Source organism: Acipenser ruthenus, chromosome 15 (genome assembly GCF_902713425.1).
Source record: "Acipenser ruthenus chromosome 15, fAciRut3.2 maternal haplotype, whole genome shotgun sequence".
Lineage (NCBI taxonomy): Eukaryota > Metazoa > Chordata > Actinopteri > Acipenseriformes > Acipenseridae > Acipenser > Acipenser ruthenus.
In genome coordinates, this window is record NC_081203.1 from 1,934,402 (window position 1) to 1,955,675 (window position 21,274).

The 21,274-nt window shown below is 46.0% G+C and overlaps 1 protein-coding gene across 7 annotated transcripts in view; it reads right to left on the reverse strand.

Annotated features, from left to right (window-relative positions):
- Nucleotides 1-4,287: 4,287 nt before the first annotated feature.
- LOC117396723 (exonuclease mut-7 homolog) overlaps nt 4,288-21,274 on the reverse strand; it is a 50,400-nt gene continuing 33,413 nt past the window's right edge. For all 7 annotated transcript variants that reach the window (XM_034928089.2, XM_058986759.1, XM_034928087.2 and 4 more), the window contains 2 exons: nt 7,993-8,059; nt 4,288-5,115 (listed from right to left, as the gene is read on the reverse strand). In XM_034928089.2, the coding sequence (XP_034783980.2) occupies nt 4,787-5,115; nt 7,993-8,059 (396 nt within the window). In that variant the 3' untranslated portion in view covers nt 4,288-4,786. The remainder of the gene's footprint in view (nt 5,116-7,992; nt 8,060-21,274) is intronic.

Sequence of the window (21,274 nt, forward strand, 5' to 3'; positions counted from 1 at the left end):
CCCACAAAATTTGGAGTCGCTCCCTTATTTCTGACCACAGGGCTTTAGCAGTGTATAGTCTTTGGAGTGAAGAATGCGCGGTTTTAATTACACGTGTAAAACAAATAATTCTTCAATAGCCAAACTAAACAAAGAAGATTTGCCAAATCAATATAGTTTGTTTGCATTCATGTTGCGTCACGCTTTATTGTTCATCTCAAGGCGCGCACTGACAGTGTAGCAGGGAAACACACTCCCTTAAGATAAACAACAGCTTCATTACCGGCCTCTTTATTGAACACTGGAGGACACCCGCCAGATGTACTGCTTTGGTAAACGGAACTAAAATACAAACAAGCAAAAATGAATTGCGGCGCACAATATCAGCACTCGCTGCGGCTGCGCGGTTAATAAACACATTTTAAATGTATATCCGACACAGTATATCCGACACAGTAAGAAAAAAAACATGCACACCAACGTATATCGTTGGTATGGTAACTTTCATAACGTTTTTTGTTTTATATTACATATATACGTACCCTTTTTTTCAAATGTTTTTGTTTTTCTTAACGCATGAATTAATTATCTGTATTTAAACAGTTTAATAGAGGAATTAAAAAAAAAATGTGAAATATTATTTTTGTTTTTAGAAAGCGGTGTCCCGTTTGTCTGGCGCCAATGCAAATTCTAAATATTCGCATTTTTGTAAAACTTAATTTTGTTTTGTGCAGCATTCCGCGCCCAAAAAATAAATCAAACGTTTAGTATTTTAAAGAAAAAATAAATAAATAATAATAATATAAATACAATGAAGTAAGTTGTAGCAGCCTATATAGTGTGCTTGTGGCGTAATGTTACTGTAATAAAACCAGCTACCTTATATTTATGTTGGGCTGTCTCTATTCACCGAAACACAACAGTCCCGAGAAAGTGGCTCCAGCGCTGACCAGGCGGGGTTATTAGCGGGAGGGGCGTGGTTATGTGTAGAGTGGGCGTGTTCTGACTGTCGGGGAGGCGGGGCCAAGTCATTAACACGTGGGTTAAGAGCGTGGGAAAGAGGCGAGCTTTTATTCCCAGCGCCGAGAGAGAGAGAGAGAGAGAGAGAGAGAGAGAGAGAGAGAGAGAGAGAGAGAGAGAGAGAGAGAGAGAGAAATCAGATAACTGGTATATAGACGGGGACGCAAAACTGTGTTGCAAAAAAGAAGGGGTATTTGAAGTTTGAAAAAAGAGAGGGAAAACTTTAACGGATTTAGAGGGGGGGGGGGGTTCAGGTGAATTATTTTTTATTGTATTTCATACGCACACACAACTTTAAAATAAAATGCAAAGTTACGAGGAGCAATAAACAGGGAAGAGCTTCGGCACGACGATCAGATGTAATAATATATATAAAACTTAAAAAAGACCCATTGCTTTCAACGAAAGTGAAATGCGTGTGAGATTTGTGGTGTTGTTGTTAAAGGGCAATACAATTCCAACAGGAACCAGGCCAGCCACATTGCAGCCCCAAGCCCTCCCCGCTGCCGACGCGTTGAGCGCTAACACAGCAGCCCAAAAGAGCCGCTATAATAAAACAAAACAAAACACGTGCTTATCAACTTAGATCGCTGTTCAGCAAGCGCAACAACACCCCTACACACACACACACACACACGATCGTTTAACAATACACCGATTTAATAAAAGGCGTTTTGTGTTTGAAAAAAAAAAGAATCTTAAATACCAGTTAGCACCAGTATAAAATCTACTGGCAGCAGTCTTTCTGAGGTTTCCTATTACCAGTACAAATTCTGCTGCCAGTGAGAAACCCCTAACACTGCTGCCAGTAGTGCAACACCATCAGGGATGAACAAAGAGAGATACTTATACTGTATTTACTTAGAGAAAGTGAAACGCGTGGTTATATTAAAACAAATTGTTTTGTGCAGCTACTGACAGCAGCGGAATCGGCTGCCTTAAGTCCTATTGGTACAGTTACATCTGCTAATAATTTTGCAGAAGTGAAACTACACCATGACGTAGATTAAGAGCAGTTTTTTTTTCAAAATAATAATGGTAAAAAACCACACGTTTCTATTAAGAGTTTGCAATGGCCCGTCTGCACTATCCTCTCACGATCCGCGCACGGGGTAGGGTCACTGTTTCTTCCAGCGACTGTGGCAGGTCGCATTAATCAATGCGATCGTGTGCGGACAATGACAACGTGTTACTTCAACATATTGTATTGTTCAAGAAAGAAAAAAAAAACACAACTCAACAGCGTTTGTCTCACAGAGTCTCAAACTACAGACAAATAAAACAGTAACGTCTATGCAATCAGACTGCGCAGACCCCAACAAAATTAACTAGAAAACACAAAACATAGTGAATCTCACCAAACTACCCCCCCCCCCCCCCCCGTTCCCTGCGCAGTCTGTTCCACTCTCCGGTTAGGGTAGCTCTTTCCAGCTGCGCTCCCCAGATGCTAATTAATCAATTTAATTTCAGCGCATACAGATTAGTCTGCAATCAATTAAGGGCGAATGACAGATTCCGACAGCATGCAGGCATGTACCGCGCAGGGCCAAGCGTCAGTGATGTTGCGCTCAATTAATTATCAAGTAATTATATTCTTTCTTTCGGTTACGCGCTGTTATAAAGCAACCCTTGGATGCTGATGCAGGGGCACTGATGTGCAGAACAGAGCACAGCTTCAGTGGCGCTTTATTTTTCCAAGAGCAAAAAAAAAAAAAAACCCTAAGCTTTTGATTTGAGATGTTATCGTTTCTACGTTTGGAATTTTCAATTCATTTTTTTTTTTTCAGTTCGATGAGATCTTGCTGTTAAGTGCTGATATCGCACACTGGTAGCTCTGTCAATTCAATAGGACGCAGGGAACGTGAAGCTCATGGGTATACTGTATTGGTCCCTCTAGCTGGCCCTTCCACTCCTGGTCTTTGTTCCAACCCTGTTCTAAATGGCTTACTTGACCCTGAAGTGGTTAATGATCTCATCTGAGCTGTTAAACCTGGAATGGAATCACCCTGCAGGACCGTGACTAGCCACCTTTGCGTCTACAGCCAGGACAGGAAGGGAGATGGGGGAATCCAGGGATGGATGTCCAACACTGAGTCTAAATGCAAAACAAGCAAGTTGTGTAATTACAAGAACACACGCTCACACACGCACACAGACTGCAGGTTCACATGCATGGAGCTAGGTGTTTGTTACATTCCTTAGTGTCGCTGCATGTGGGTGGCAACGATGACAGATCTTTCATATGTCAATGCAATCTAACCCGTTTATGTAACAGCCGCTCACAGGGTCTTTATGTGCAGGTGACCGAACACTGGCACTGTGCGGACCGTCTCACTATAAGGTTCCTCCACAAAGGTGATTTGTAATCGTCACTACAGGCAGGTAGTCCTTCTGTGCAGGAGCAAGAGAACAAGTCACGGGAGAGGGGGGAGACTGCAGATGCTTTGTTTCAGCAGGGAAGGGGTCAAGTCCAATAGTTCTGGAAACAGGTGAGCACAATTGAGCTCCTGTAACCGTTCAGAGTCCTGCCCACATAACCCGGAGCAACTCTCCGATAGGGATTTATAATCAGCACAATAGGAACGATGACAAAATATATATTCAGGCAAGCCGCACCCCTACAGGGTCAAACATGTGTCAAGAAGAGTTTTACATTGCAAGATGATAGCGTCTTAACAAACTGGCGTGACCACACAAATCCTACCTTGTTTCAACAGAATCCTCATAACACTCATTTAGAAATTGCACTGTTGTGTGCGTTTAGGTTTTGTATTTTTTTTTTTTTTTGACATTTATTTCGTCATACGACGTGTACAGCGATACAGGATGACAGATCCTATTGACAAAACGTAAAAGAAACGTGGCAAGATATTCATAATGCATAATGCGTGTCTTAAATGTCAAGTGAAAATCATTTGGCTAGCCTGATACACTCCGACAGCCTTACACTTGTGAATACAGCGAGAAAGACCTGCTTTTGTTAAGACAGACAGGTATTTTATTTTGGTCACTCTACTCAAGAGTCCAAGAGACAGAGGAACGAGGAAGTCGTCTGCTAAACACTGGGTGAAAGACAAGCTGGAGCGTTTCATTTTGTGTGGAAAAATATGAACTTGATGCAACATGACACCCCAGCAAATTCACAGAGGGAGAGAGGGCCATAAGGACTGCAGTGAAAACCATTGCTGTTAAAATAAGGATAAATAACCATCAGGTAGCTCTCAGCCAGCAACACGGCTCTATTAATGCACATTAAAATCATTTCAACAAGAATCGTCACACATCAACAAGGCGGCTAATTAACATTTAATTAAAGAAATAAAATAAAAACAATAAAACATCTGTTCTCCTTTTAAAAGGAGTAAGGACGCAGGGTTACACTGAGCTGCATTGAATAAAAAGCTTTTCTATCTGTCTATCCAAGAGAAGACCTTTTTATAAGAGACAGCGAGATCCCCTTTAGTGATATCGACAGTGTTGGGATCTTGCCAAAAATATATAAACCGGATTTTTCCACGGGCCTCATTTCATGGTTATATTCTGTAGATAATATCAAAAAGTGGGTCATTAAACCCCAGCTGGATTCACACACAGTTAAAGAGCAGTCTTATTCAGATCACCCCTCCATTTAAATCATTAAAACAGACACCAGTGTCTACGGAACAGCTATACAGAAGAACATAAATCAGCCAGGCCAGTCTCGTCTAGCTCTTGCGGTGTGTCCGGCTCCTCCTCCTTCTCCTTCCCCTTCCCCTCCTCACGCACAGGATTTGAGTTCAGCCCACTCCTACTGGTGCTGGTAAATGGTTTGTCCGTCGGAGATGTTCAGCACCTCTTGGAATTGGGAGATGACCCGTCCGAAGTGAGACCCTTCCCAGAAGACTTTTCCACAGCTGGTGCAGCAGTAGAAGAGAGACACTTTGTCCAGAATCCCAGGGGGGACAGAGTCCAGCTGCAGGGGCGCCCCCCCGGGGAACTGGAGCGAGTCGGGGTCCAGGCCAGACGGCGCGGCCCAGCGGCACTTCGGGGAGTAGGGGAGGGAGCGGGGCTGGCTGGGGGCGTCGCAGTCCGCTGACTCGCTTTCCGATCTGGACCGGCTCTCTGCGGATATCAATCCTGAAACAGAAAAATAAATGATACATAATTCCCAGCTCTTGTCATCTAAAATCCTCCCCCTGGATTGATCATCGGAAGGCTAGGATGTCTGTTACTCTTCTGCCCTTGGGACAGACTGACATACAGAAAGATCTACAGCAGTGTGCAAATTTATTATGAAAACCTCTGGGGGTGAGAATTTCAATTGTCGGTCAGTAATCGGTGATTGATGAAAATGCTGCTTTGTGCTTTAATTAGGCATCTTAAACAACTTCTAAAAAGCCTCATGCAGTTTTGTTCCCCAGCTGCTTGATGCACGAATAAAGATCTAAATAAATAAATAAAATAAAAAAATTGGGATAATTATGCTAAACATTTTGCAGCGACGCGTACAACCCACCAAACAGGTAAAGCGGTGAGCTTCTGGTAACCCTTTCATCTCTGCCTGCATGTCAGGCGGAGCACAGCCATGGACAGAAGGACCGTCAGTCTGGGAGTTCACAAGCATTCAATGGCTGTTTACACACTGTGCAGTACCTGCCCTCTGGGTAGAGTTCCCAGTGCTGTCAAGTCCCGCGCCATTCAAACACGCTAAAGTTCAGCAGCAAAATATTTTAACAAAGATCATTAGATAACAAAAGGCACTTCAAAGCCGGCCCTTTTTTTCTCCCTGGGCTAGACTCTAAAACCCCCTCTCTGTCTTTCAAGAATTCTTTTCACAGCCTTTCAACATTCCTCCGGCCCTTCACAGACTCTGCTTTTTTTATTTTATTTAACATGCCGCTCTCTCTCTCTCTCCCTGACTGCTCAGATGGACAAACATTGTGAACAGAGGGCTCTGTGAATGGCTCAACCTTTCCGCACTTTGAAAGAGTTTCGCACTTCTTTTAAGAGTTTCTTTAGAAGAGCCGCACACACACACACACACACACACACACAGAACCCACCCCAGGACAAACAGAGCCTGGCTTATCTGTGTGAGAGAGAGACTGGGTACACAGTGGGACTCGGGAGCGGAGGCGCCAACCAGGAGGGGACACTGTGATTCTCGCAGTCATGTGACCTCCAGGAATGCAACACGAGGGAGATGAACGCCTCAGCCGCAAGGCAAACGGAAATGCGGTCACACGGGTGCCTGTGTGACAAACAGGTGCGGGGAGCGGAAAGATAGCAGACTGAGGGTATGGTGGTCAGAGTGGAACCATATCTCCTTCTATCTCTCTGTCTATCTAGCTGTCTGTCTGTCTGTCGAGCTGTTTATCTCTCTATCTGGCTGGCTCTAGCTGTCTGTCTGTCTGTATCTATCTATCTATCTACCTCAGTATCAATATTTGCTCCCTCACACCAGTTTGCCCTGCTTCTTCCTCCCTTCTAAACTGGGCTTTGTAAAATTTTGCACTAACCTTTAGACTACAACAGCCTGCAATATTTTGCAAGCTGACATGCAATCATGCAACATCTGACTACATGCAATGGCCATGCAGAATTTCCCCCACACAATAATGTGCACCGTCCTCTCGTGACCCTTAGGGTTAGGGTTAGGGTTAGGGTTAGGGTTTAGGGTTTAGGGTTAGGTAAGCGTGCAATCTGACGCAATTCCCCGGAACGCAGGAAGGCTGAGGGATCGTGGTATCTGACTGGCCGGCCTTCATCTTTTCCCGAGGAGAAGGACCAGGAGTGACATTCCCGCGGTCCGAGGGGTCAGCAAGCCACAGTATGAACGGCCTGTGTTAGTTCTGCACATTTCTAATTCAATTTTATAGACGAGTAACACCAGGCAACTTTTCCTAGGCAGTTTCAATCAAGATTGTTTAGAATTTGCGTTCACGTGCTTAATAATTGCTTTAAAATGTCCCCATCAACTATAGTGCCATAGAGTGGAGTTTCAGCAGCATTGGTAGCTGTGCTCCGCTGTGCAGGCAGCAGAAGCCCTGGGCCTCGCTGACACCAGCAGTCAGGTCTCTTGTCGCTGGGAAACAGGCAAAATTCCATGACACCCCCCCCCCTCCCCTGCAGAGGCCCAGGAGGTGAAAGGTCAGGCCATTCCTGGGAATGCAGGCAACGGCCCGTGTTGAGGACAGAACCCTGGTAATGGGTGTGTTTAGAGTTTGGATTGTAACAGTAAACAGAGGGGTGGTCTTTCCTTCTGTTTCATGTGGTATTGTGGCTTCTCCTGCCGCTACCAGATAGGGTTTCCAATCCCCAAGAGCAAAAAGGGCAGTGGGGACTTTCCCACGGGCTGGAGAACATAAAGAGGGGTGATCTCTGGGATCAGGCAACACAGACTCTCTCTCTCTCTCTCTCTCTCTCTCTCTCTCTCTCTCTCTCTCTTTCTCTCTCTCTCTCCCTCTCAGGGGCCCGCCATGTGAGAATGCATTCACGAGTGCAGGTGAACAACCTTTACAAGGGAGCTGGGCTTTTTATAAAAAAAAAGAACGTAAAGCCATTCCCACGTTTCCCGCTCTGATTAACTACTTCTGGGATTAACTCTTGCATATCTACATGCAAGTTTAGGAGACTGCTGCACGGGCCGACGGGGGCAGCAGACAACTTGAAAACCAGGGCAAGCCAGGGTTCAAAATCCCAGCCCGTGAATGAAGACTCGCGTGCTCACATTACCTCCTTACACATCTGCAAAGGGAAAGCAGTCAACTATTACAAGCACTCAGAGTGTTTACGAACACAAACCAGTAGAACGCATTGAGATTTCACATCCCGGTCTGCATTGGAATTACAGACGGACATGGGGAGTGGCGCCTTGGCAGGCATGCAGGTTCATATTGAAGGGAGGGAAATGCCTGGAATAGCTTTGTTGGGGATGGAAGGAGGGAGTTTCTTTGGAGCAGGTAACTCAGCTGGTATAGAACAGACCCCCCTGGAAGGTGTTGGATTACTAACCTCTGATCTTCATCAGTCGCTCCATCTCCTGCCTGGGCACCTTCAGGTACTGGTCCCCGTTACACACCTGATGCAAGGGGGAGAGGCATGTTATTTATTAGAAGACACGTCCCCATTCGAACGGATCAGCAAACGCAGACCTGGCACTCTGAAACATTCGAAACGGTTACAATACAACGCATTACTGCATCAGCTTTTTAAAATGTAGATTGAACGTGTTACTGATTGAATTCTAATACATTTATAATAGTGTTCGGTGGCTGCCTGTAATTATTGACAAACCCGCCCGACACATACAACAGTGCGTGAGAAACACACTCTCAACATGATTAGTGGTGGCCAGGGAACGCTTAAAAAAGAGAAAATATCAACTGCGAAAACGCCTCGAGAATGAGGGTGTGTGTGTGGGTGTTCTTCATGGAGGAGACACACCCCACACACACCCACACCCACACCCACACCCACCCACACACACTGACACACACACACCTCTAAGTGTAACTGAAGTGCTAAATCACAAAGTTCACAGAATGTTAAAATGCTCGGGGCTGGGAGCGCAGAGCATTCTTTATCTCTGTCTCTATCTCCTCGTTCAGCTGCATCGTTCAGTTTGTTTCAGCGGGAATCTCCTTTCATCTCCCAATCTGTTCATCTTTCTGTACTGCCTCGTCTCTCTCTCTCACACAGGGCATCTTTTGAGACAACGGCAGCTCTGTCTAGCAGGATCTCGCGACGCCCGGTCCCTGCTAATCACAAGAGACCGAAAAGGATTGTACAGGAGTTCACTGATTAGATGTATTATTGTGAATCATCTTCAATATCTAGAGACTGAAGCTTGTGCTAATCGGATTTGCTCTTGACGAAGTGCGGTTTTCTGAGCTTCAATTCTTATTGACCCATTAAGCACCAAATTGCTTTTTCTTTGAAAACACAAGCTGTATGTATGTCATCTGACACATTACACTTCGGGTTAACGTTTGTAAGTTATCATAACAATACAGTTAAAGAGAACATTAAAATAGCAGGTAGATGGCAGTTAAAAATGCAACAAAGAATGACTGAAGTAGCCTGTCCTCAAATGAGGGCAGAAACACTCCAATTAAACCCCTAGTACTATAATAAAAAAAGTAATTATAATGATTATTATTATTATTATTATTATTATTATTAGTAGTATTATTATTAAGCAGCACAGAGTCCCCAGAGCTGTAGGGCAGTGACATCAAGGTCACAGTTCTCTTGTCTGAAGCGGACAGGTTTACAGAAAGTCTTTCCCTGGGAAGCAGACTGTCGATCCTGGGCCCCTGGCTTCCCTTTGGGAAAACATTCCCGGGGTGGAGAGTGGAGGGGGGGGGGGGGGGGGGGAACTGCCAGGTCACATGGTCGGGCCGCTAGCCAATGACGTGAGAGTGATTTGATTCAAACAGAGAGTGGTGTCAGGTGAACAGAGGGACAAAGCAGCGTGGGAATCCGTTAACAACTTTTTTTTTTTGTAAGGTGAAAAGGGAAACGGTGGTAAAGATTTCTGCTCCTCCCCCCCCCCACCCCCTTGTCCAGAACACCCCTACCTTGGTTAGTTACACACCCTTCTTTCAGTGTGTGTAGCCTTGAATGACCTCTTTTATCCTTTCAGTTTAAGTATAATTTCATGATTGAATTCGTTTTTTTCCAGCGGTTCACAAATAGGGACTGGCATTCTGCCACGGCTCCAGTCACTGCAGTTTCTCACGAAGCCACACCTTGCTGTTCCCACCGCACATACCTGCAGAGCTGCCAACTCACCTTCCACATACCTTACTCACTGCTTACTCACAGGGCCCTGTGAACCCAACACAGCCTCCAGCTCCGCGTGAAGCAAAAACAACACGGACAGCTTCGCAAGGGCTGCCTTCTCTCTGTCGGCTTTGCGCTGAACAGCTGTCACTTCTGACAGGGGTTAACCAGCGAGCCCATCAGCTCGCTGCTGCACACAGAGAGCTCCCTTCAAGAGACCTGACCTCCAGGCTGCTCCGACACTGCCCCACCAGTTCAGCGGGATAATAAAGCCATTGTCACACCACGCTGGCATCTGAATACAGGTGCTTCACTGAAATAACTGTTGTCTTATTTCAGAGATTTTTTATTTTTATATACATACTGTTGCTCCCTTTGGGTGACTGGCCCCATTCTGCAGCAGCACACCTTGGGCTGCCAAGAAATGGTTAAAAACAGCAGGGATGGAAATAAGGCTCTCGATGCATAGCACTGTTTGATACAATAAGGGTTTTGCTATGAGTTTAATGTGGCACAACTCAGAATGGGTGAAACTGCGATGCAACAGCAGCCTCACTTCCATCCCTGAATAGGGCTGCAGTGCGGTAGACTGTGTGTTTGTTTCCTAGCACAGACACTAGGGGTTAAAAAAAGAGGGGGCTCAAAGCTAAAGGAACAACACTGGCCATGTCACAGGCCAGGCTCCAGCAACAGTGCTGTCAATTCTTTAGCAAATCATTTTATCTTAAGCACAATTCTTAATTTCCACGGAGGCGTCCAACATCAATATTGGTACTGTTGATATGCATGCAGGATGTATGTTTTTGAGAACAAATAAAAAAAAAAAAAAAAATTCCTGTCTTAAAAATAATAATAATCTGAATGCATGATTTGAAAATGCTTTTTTTTTTTCTTTAGTTTGATATTAAACCGCTGTCTGACATCCTCGTTGCCTTTATTAAATCGAGCCGGAGGAAAGCCTATCCGAAGCAAACACACAAAGCTGTCCAGAAACAAGGGGTTTAATCTGTGCTGCAGTCTTTTGTTTGCAGAGTGCCTCTGCTCCCCCCTTTAGCTCTTTCAACAGTGCGACGATGACGAGCCCCTTTCCATGCACACCCCGGTATTACCCCATCCTTTCTCGTTAGTAGAGCCCCAAAGTCAGGGAGCAAACACGGGGGACAGCGCGCTCTCTCTGTGCGAGTTCTTAAAATGATGCACATTTTCTTCCAGGGCAATATGCAAAACTTCAGCTGAAGGATCTCAGTCACAGTGAGTTTAACCTGCTGGGTGTTCCTGCCTCTGCAGCTCCAGGGCGCTATGCAAATACAGCACATCAAAAACACCAGGGCACCCCAGTGCTGAATGCTCTCTCAAGAAGAGAGAAATCAAGTGAAATCCTGTTCTTTTTTTTTTTTTAACATGGATATAATAAAATTGAATATACCTTAATTTTATGCACTTCAAGAATTAACTGATTAACATATCCTGAATTTATTAAGGCTGCACACCGTTAAAGGAGGCATCTGAAGTTAATTTCTCACAAATAAAAACTGGGCATTATCGGGAAAAACCCTCAAATCAAACCCCCTCTGAACTACACCGTATTACAGTATATATTTCTAATATCTGGGATAGGGAAGCAATGAAGTGAGAAAGCAGACTTGAGAAGACGTTTCCAAGAACAGAAACGATTCTCTCTCTCTCTCTCTCTCTCTCTCTCTCTCTCTCTCTCTCTGCTGTGAATATTCAAAGTGCTGCATCCTGCTGTTAAACAGAGCAATAATTCACTGGCCTCTTCTCTCTGCACTGTATTGTCTGTGCCTGGGGGATTAACACATCAATCAATCGCCCATTAGCGCTGCATTCCCACTGGGGGGGTGGGGGATGGGGGGGGCAGCTTCCTTGACTTGCGTGCTTGCTCTCTCTCTCTCTCATTCTCTCTCCCTCTGCAATACAGCCAATATTTAACACTGTACCCCAGGCCTGGAATACCTCTTCATTCCAGGAAGCTTTTATTATTATTATTATTATTATTTATTTCTTAGCAGACGCCCTTATCCAGGGCGACTTACAATTGTTACAAGATATCACATTATACATTATACAGATATCACATTATTTTTACATACAATTACCCATTTATACAGTTGGGTTTTTTACTGGAACAATCTAGGTAAAGTACCTTGCTCAAGGGTACAACAGCAGTGTCCCCCACTGGGAATTGAACCCACAACCCTCTGGTCAAGAGTCCAGAGCCCTAACCACTACTCCACACTGCTGCCCACTACTTACCCACTAGCTTCACCTACAACGATACACAACCAAAAGAGGACAGAAAAAAATAAAAATCTGCAGCAGTTACACAGCAGGCCCCCTTTACTTTATTACAAACCAGCACAGCGGACTCCACAGATCCCGGTTTTTCTTATCCCTGTGCTGTCGAGTACTTGACACTGCTTTTGCTCACTGTGTTACTGAATGCATGCCTCCGATGCAGAAGCCCTACATGATTAGAGGTTAAAGTGCAAGGCAATGTAAAATCTCCTCCAGCAGCTATCAGCACACTCCTGCCCTCCTCTTATTGCAGGACGCTCGGTCCTCTTGACCCACGGCACTCACTGCAGCTCTTCTATCTGACGGGGACGTCTGAACACAATTCAGCAGCATGAAAAGCACGACCCCCCCCCCCCCCCCGCCCACCCCAGTGTGCTCCAGCCGTCCAGCAAAGTGACAGGCAGCGCAAATCCTCTTAAAATCACCCCTCTGGCTGAAGACTTGCTTTCTTTCTGTCTGTCTTTTTTCTTTCTGTACAGAAATTTAGTGTTTAAAACAATTTTCTTTCTTTCTCTCATTTCCTGTCTCTTTCTTTATATGCATTTAGCGTTTTCTCTCTTTCTAATCTCATTTTCAGGTGATGTAAAGGAGCACGCAGCAGCAGATACTATTTGGTGTTCGGGGCGACCCTAGCCGCTGCTCTACCTGGCTGTGTAGAGGGGGGCGGGCTGCCCCAGGCCTGGGAACGAGAGCTGGCTGATTGCATCGCTGCACGCTGGTTCTCACACTCCACAGGGCACTGCCCTGGAACAGAATGGAGCAGGCCCTGGGAAACAGCAGTTAAAGGGCCCGCACCTCCCATCCTCACCCTGTAGCTGCCTGGGGACCGGCTGCACTGGAATAAATGACACACCGTGTACACCACACTTTAAAAGACCCTTTAGAAACATTCTCCAAGGTAAAACAGTGCTTTGAAAAAAATGAATTAACACAGTTGAAAAAGGTTCACCGACCGCAAGCTTGCATGAATTCATTCAACTTTAAAATAATCTCCAGCATTTTAACAGCATAATATTACTTTGTTAGATCTCAGCCCTGCACTGTTCAACTCAAAAGCGAAAAAAAAAAAGTTTTCTGGGCTCGGTTAGGACCGACACGTTTGTATCCCCCAACGTTTAAGGAGCATCAAGTTATTTATCGACTGATTCGCGTTTTTATATTGAATTTGAGGTAGAAACGGGAGCTCAGTGGTTTTCTTTTATTCGGGTAAAAAGTGGACAGCCTGTTTAACTAGCTCAGGGTCATGGGAACAGCTTGGGTCACTTCCTGGACTTTGTTAAAGAAAGCCGAAGTGGTCATTGTCTTCTCCTCTTAATCCTCGCATTTTCAGATCAACTGGAAATGAGGCTGTGCACTTAGTGCCCCCCCCCCCCGCGTGCGAGACAGGTGCGGTGTATAGGGAGAGGGGACCCCTAATATCCCAGGCTGGGGTCTGTGGGGATTCCCACAGGGAGGAGTGGGGGGCAGACTGCTAGAGACAGCAGAGAGAGAGGGGGGGGGGGTGAGACTGCAAACAAAAGGATGGATTGCAGATCTTCCTTGAACACAACAGCAATAGTAAGATAGCAATCTGCAGAGCCGTGCGATGGACAAGAGACACCTTTTTAAAGAGAAGCCTGGGAGAGAGGGGAGAAAAGGTGTGAGATGGTATATTTAATGAAGTTCAGAGGAAGCTGATTCTTCCTGGGGTAGACACTCAATTAGAGGATAATAAAAAGAGAATCAAAGAAACTGACACCCACAGGCCACAGTAAACCAACCCCTTCTACTTTCTTAACAACAAGACATTCAGATAAATACACAAAAGAGTCTCCCCAAGATTTTGATGTGAACAAGCTCATTTTTTTTGGCTGTTGAAAACAATAAAAACAGAATAAGTTATCATGCCACAGTTTGAACAGCTGATTTGGAGAAATCGCCCGGCCGCAAGAATTTAAACCATTGGATATCCGATACAAAAAAAAAAAAAAATAAATAACAAGAGGAATGACATGATTTACAGTGTCTGACTAGGAGAAGAGCCTTTGAAAATGCTGTACAGTTCAGTCTGGCCATGTCTCTCTATCTATAGAGATAGCTCACACTGTTAAATACGATCATCCTAAACCAGACTGAATAGAAGAAAATAAAAAAAAAAACAATGCACAACACACGACAAGGATCAGACTGAAAGAAAAGTAGCATGCTTAATGAATGACATTTAAACCCGGCCAACAACAGAGAGACCGCGGCTAGGAGAAGCACCCGGTCCCTTCTCAACCCTGGCTCCCAGCGCAGCACAATCGCGGGTTAAACAAAGCCTTACCGGAGCGCTCAAAGCGTGAGACTTTCTATTCCTTATCACTGCTGACTCCTCACAACGGGAACTCGCTTCCCAGGGTTTGGAGTTTCATCCCGGTCTGGTTTCAAAAGGGCTGCAATAACAGCATTACTAAGAATCATTTCCATGTATTCATTAACTTTATATAGGGGGGTTATGCTGTCTGGAACTTCTGAACCCTTTCTTGGTCAATGAGTTTTTCCCCTGAACTCCCCATGTAGTCAGTAAGTTTCCCTCAAATACCCCATTTGTTCGCCCTATGCCCGCATTCCTTCACAGAGTTTGAACCCCTACATGCGCGCTGGCAGGATCAAACATGGTTATTCTGCATTAAATACATGTTCTAGCTGCACGCAATTGCAGCGAAGGCGTGCCAGGAAGGGTGGCTGTCTGTCTCTCCATTGATCTTCTCATTTGCTTCCCACGCTCACATCTTGTACTGCTATCAGAGGTGCGATCAGCAAACAATCTCCTTCCTGAATAAATCGGGCAGGACATAAATCGATGCCTTGAGAAGCAAAAAAAGACCTGAAAAAGCATGCCGCGTGTGCACATGATCACGCATAGCAATGCCATGCGTGCGTCGAGAAAACTAGGATTAAAAAGAAAAGCGGACGTGCCATCTGTTCACAAGACCCTGCTCCTGCTCGTCACAACAACAAGCAGCAAATGAAAGCGCGTTGGTCTAGCAGAGCGCTAGGGGCAGTGCTGGAATAATAGAAGGGTCTTCTTACAGGACCAGTTCTCTATTGAGACCTTTAGATATGCTGACCGAGGGTTTCCACGGTATGATTATAATCGTGTATTATACTGATAGTACATTTTAAAAATGCAATCACGTATTCAACTGGGTGTTCATGGTAAAAGGGGCCATGTGACCAGACAGACAGACGGATGGTTGATCACACATACAGGTGCTACACTAGCTGGCTGTCTTGCTAATCCCCTCTGACTGTGCGCTGAGCTCTTCCCATGGCTGGGCAGTGGAGGTGTGAAGGCCCGTTGACACCTCAGCTCAGAGAACGTCTCCCTTCTTTCCTTTGAGCTCCGGGATCACAGCCCCAGTCCACCCTGGAGTCAGTGTGATGCAGAGAGGGGGACCTGCCCGGGTGTTAACGCAGTTTGACACGTCACTGGCAAGTGGGCAGCATGATGGACATGAGCGCCTGAAAGCCCCCATTTCAAAGAGACTCCGGGGAGCCTGTCTGCACACTGAACAGGTGAAGGAGTGGAGATACAGGATGAGACACTCAATTAGAGAGAGGCAGCCGACAGCAATAATAAGAGTAACTGAGAAGATGAAAGAGTTGAACGTGTGAACACATTTGTCAGATTGAGGCTTAGGACACAAAACATCTTCCCAGTCTGTTAATGTGGGAAGGGCTTCCAGAGCTAATTTGGAAAGATTTCAATGATCATGTGCACGATTTAATCAATCAATGCATGATTAAATTAACGTGGCTTTACTTGGGAGACACGGAGAGCAACTCTTTCCTTGCTGACTGCACCTCTGAAAGCATGCTGTGCTTCTGCTTGCTTTCGTGTTTGAAATAAAACAATGGAACAAGAAGAACCCACTGGAGTACTTTTTAATCTCCATATGCAGAGAAATCTGATCCCTTGCGCGCTTTAACATAGCTATTGCAACCTGCAGAAAACATTGCTTGCACTGTACTCTTGAAAATCACACTGCCAGCCTGCCTGCATCCCCAGTCTCTGCCACACAGCCTCCTAGTCCCCCAGCTCCAACCGCTGGGCCACGCATCACTCAAATAAACTGCAATGAAAGACCCCTCCAAATACAACAAAAGAGAAAAGCACTGCACAGAACAACAGCGTAGTTCCTGGCCCTTTGTTCTTGGCACTGATGGGGCTCCCCATGCTTCAGGGCAGGTGCCACTCTCCACACGCTGGGAGCTGGGAAAGGGACAGGCCAGGCGTCGATGCCTCTGGAGGCTGGGAATGCCATTGCACTATCCTGTCATTTAGAGGGAGGTGTGAGGAGGGGGGGGCTGTGAAGTCTGACTGCTAGGAATAACAAAAGTGCTTCAATCCAAAATGTACAAGTTAAACAAAGGCATTGCAATTATGCCGTATAAACCCGAGTCACGGTGCCTGCAGGACAGACAGCAGCTTAATCTCAGGATGTCGGATAAAGTCCACAAACAGTTTCTTGCCTCTGGTGTGTTTGCACTTAATGGCAACACCTGAACACCTTGGTTGAATATCTGCCTTGCAACTGTATTCTGTATCCTTAGAGTCACAGTCTAAATGAAAATATACTTCAATAACCACTTTACATTCCATTTAGCGGAAAAAAAAAAAAAAGCGAACTACTTAAAATATTACCAAGTTGCTGAAACTTTTGGTCTTGCACCTTATTCTTTTTCTTGATATCGTTGCTGGTCCCCCTTTCATTGTGCCGAGGGTCTTTTGGGTTACCAGGTACCACGAAGCAACAGCTAACAGCACTATCTACAGCACTGTCTTTGAAATATCTACTTCTTCCAAACTGCAGTATGAAATACATGCAGAACAGACAGCTCTTCCACAGGAGAACACAAGGAACAGTTAAAGTATTACTAGAGCTAATAAGAAGGTAAGAACATGGATTTCAAAACCTTGGTTAGCTTTAGATTGTTGGTAAAAAAAAGAACAGTGATTTCAATAGACTGTGGTGCCAATAACTCCTCCCTCGTTGAGTAACCTGGCTGGGATGAAAGGTAAACAGTATACTTTAAGAGTCTACAACAAGCACTTGACCTTCCTAATGTAATCTTATCCGTGTTTACTGCCCAATCTACAGCGCTGGCAATCTCTAACCTGGCAATCAACAGCAAGATCCGGTCCCCAGGGACTGGCTCAATAAACCGACTCTGTGGAACACCGGCAAGGCTGCTCACAGCGCCTGGGAAATGGGCAGTGTGCCCTAGTGCTTAGAGTGGAGGGACTGGGAGGGAGGCAGTGTGGTCCAGTGCTTAGAGATGAGGAACTGGGAGGCAGTGTGGTCTAGGTTCGTGGTATTGAACTGGGAGGGAGGCAGGGTGGTCTAGTGCTTAGAGCTGAGGGAGTGGAGGGCAGTGCATTCTAGTGGTTAGCAAATTAACTTCATGAATTCATGCTCATTTGCCTTATGTCCGGCTTTGCGCTGATCGGCTCAGAGCTTCATGCACACAGCGCTGTGCTGCTGCCATACGGATGTTTACATCCTGATCCCAGCCATCCCTCTCCCTCTCTCCCTCTCTCCCTCTCTCTCTCCCTCTCTCAGACAGGTTCTGCACCCACCTCTGGGAGAGGTGCCAGGCCGTGTTGCGTAATGAACAATATATTTTCACAAGCACACACAAGTATTTGGGGAATGTTATTGTAATGCTTCGTGATTCATCCCCGACTCTACATACTGACTTTTGAAATTCTGGGCATGAGTTTAGTTCCTGGGAAAGGTGTGGGAACCAGGCAGGCATGGGAACACCTATTTGACAGCAGCGGGGTGCAGGGGAGATTTGTTCTAATGAGAAACTGACATCCAGTGAAGTCTCGCTAACCAAATGCAGCTCAACCATCGCTTTGCAGCCCCTCTTTCATTTGCATGTTGCAATGTCTGCAACACGGTGCCTGTGCAAACAAGCTCACAACGGCAATAAACGGTTCTGCTTACACACCCTACTGAGTATTCACCTGCACTAATCCTCAGATAATTGGATGTTAATTTAACTTGTTTTAAGATTATTTATTATAACTACATTTTTTTTTTTTACCTCTTTGCACTGGTCTAAACTAAGGGCGAATCAGTCCGCACATACGCACACTCTCTCTGTCTCTCTCTTTCACACACACAGTGTTGTACTCAAGCCCATACCTGTGGACCACCCACACTAAAGCTCTCAGGGTCCCAGCAGACAAAGGAATTCCCTGTTAGAGAGGAGAGAACGCTCTCAGTCCCCACCTCCTGGGCTTTTGTCTCCCTAGAGGATGGGATCCCTTTATCTCCCCCCTCTCACGACAAAGACCCGCTCCTAGCAAACCAACAAAGAAAAAAAAAAAGTCTACGTCTTCCTTACAACCTTTTATCGGTCACCCTTTTCCAGGTGGAAAAAAAAGTCAATATTTTCCACTTTGGGTTGCAGGTGAAAGAACAAAACCGCCTAAGCTGCTGCAAAGGAATCTGATCCTCTGCAACTCGCAATAGCTGACCTCTTTCCACTGTTAAACACTGGGCTTTATATAGAGTTAAAGGAGTGCAGTGTTTCTATCATATTAAAATAAACCAGAGAGAGTGAGAAAGGGAGCAGGTGAACAGACAGGGAGAGAGGATGAGAAAAGGAGAGAGGGAGAGAGGGGGGGTGGGATAGAGGGAGTGTGAGAGAGAGGGTGGGAGGGATAGAGAGGGAGAGAAAGGGGGAGCGCAAGGAGGAGAGGGACAGAGGGGGAGAGAAATGGAGAGAGAAATAGACAAAAGGAAAGAGGGAGAGAAGGGAGAAATTAATTGAGAAAGGCAAAGAAATAGAAGAGGGGAGAGAGGGAGAAAGGAATAGAGAAAGGGGAAGAGGGAGAGAGAGAGAGAGAGGGAGGGAGAGCGCTGCAGTTCCCTGGCGGACAGTCCTGTCTCTGGGACAGCGCTGTGAGAACCTGCCGATTGCTGAGCAGTGTGGGAAAGCGGGGGGATGGGCAGGCTGGACGGGTCGCATGCTCACTTAGTCACAGGCAGCAGTGCAGTGGGAAAACACAGACAAGCAGGCAGGCAGGCAGAGAGGGACTGGGAGACTGAGAGCGAGAGAGATGGGGACGGGGAATAAAGAAAGAAGAAAAAGTTTGAAACGGAGAGAGCTTATAAAGGGTTTGGACAAGAAAGAGAGAAAGAAAAAGAAAAGGGGTGGGAGAACAGGGAGGGAGAAAGTGAAAGGAAGTAAAATCAGAGAAAGAGGAGAGCCAGAGTTTCATACGTCTCCTGTTTGGTTTTGGTTCGAGAGGAAAACAATGTCAGCGATGTGTGTGTGATACGGAGGGCCGCGAGATCCTTAGGAAATAACTCATTTGTTACTAACCGCTCCAGTTGTGATGGCCCCTCCAGGAATTCCTTCCTTCACCCCCCTCCTCCCTCCCCAAAGAGAATGTCTCCCAGCATGGGAACTGGGATCCTGCCAGCGGGACACAGCGGCCAAGACTGAGCACACTGCAGCTCACTAGAGACTAACAGGACTGAACACACTGCAGCTCACTAGAGACCAACAGGACTGAACACACTGCAGCTCACTAGAGACCAACAGGACTGAACACACTGCAGCTCCTAGACTAAAAGGACATATCAAGTACCTGCACTGATGTCTTTATTTGATTGATATGCTACACATTGTGAGCTGCCATTAGACAGGGTTAGAAATTCACACTAGTTCTGCACCAGGTCCTGTGTTCCAGAACTACCCTGGGTTAAATAAAGGGTTCCTCCCTTATAGCTGCATGAACAACTCATAATAGTAACCCTACACACTGCGGTGATGAGAATCGGTTCAGAGCAGATTCACCAGGGCCCTGACTGCTCAATTCCTGACACATGCTCACTGCAATATTAACCCTAAAGAGGGGAAGCTCTGAAACGCATGACTGGGTGCAGCGGGGCTAGTGAGAGTTTCTCACCCTGATTAAAAGGTTAAGTGCCGTTTCACAAGAAGGGAATCTTTCAACCCAGACGGGTCGCCAGGACAAGGGCTCGCCTAAGCAAGTGTTGAAACCCTAACGCATGTCCGTGTGTCTGTGTGTCGAAGCTGGACTCACAAAGCTGGGCTCATTTCACACACAGAAAGGTCTGTCAGACATCTCAAGCACTCGGATTCTAACAGATGGCTGGCACTGAAAAATCTGCCCCCCCCCCCCCCATCTCCCACCTCTCTCCCCGCCCGTCTCCCTCCGTCTCTCCAGCACATCCTAAATATTCTTTTCAATTCTACTGCATGTTACTTTCACGGTTTACTGTAGGCGGTCTTTTCTGTTTGTTTCAGGTTTCTAAAGTCTGAAGTTCACAGGGAGTTTATTCGAAACCACAGGGCTCTCAATATTAACACTGGTGAAACCCTAAGCTCAACCCTGCAAAAGCACTGGGTTATCAGGGCATTCATCTACAGGCAACTGTGCTGCGGTTCACTGCAGCACTCCTAGAAGAGATGCCACAAGACTACACCTGAAAGCTGTGGTGGAACACAACACCCTGGAAAGACAAGATTCTCTGCTGTGTTACCAGGGTGTGCGACCCAGCAGACAGGAGCCTTCACACACAAGCCTGATACAGACTGCCGGTGTGTGTGTGTGTGTGCGTGTGAACATGGTCTACACACTCCACTCTCAGCTCTCCAGCGCTGTCATTACCCTGCACCTTAATAATACTGAGCACTAGTCTCCACACTCCAATCTCAGCTCTCCAGCTCTGTCATTACCCTGTTGCACCTAAATGTGATCCTCAGCTCACTAGTGATTACTGGCGAGTCCTCGTACAGCAGCAGCGATCTGCACTGGCTGCACTTGGTGCCCAAAGCCACCCCTCTCCCCTTGCCTGGCAAGACTAAAAGGACAACTTCTGCTTTGTGTCCTGGGAACAGTTAGCACAATCACGGAGAGTGCACATTTCTGGAACATTGCATTGTTATCGAAGATAACAGATCAAAAATAAATGATGTGAGAAAACGGCTTTTTTTTATTTTCTTTTTTCTCTCTCTGACCAAAAAGGAAAACAGGGTGTCTGGATAACACAGTTTAAAGCGGTTTGTCATTTTCTTTCTTTTTTTTTTTTTAATCGCTTCGAGATAATGAACACGTATCTGAGAGAAACAGCAGAGGCGAGAGAGAGAGAGAAAGAGAAAGGGAGACTTTCTCACGCGAAAC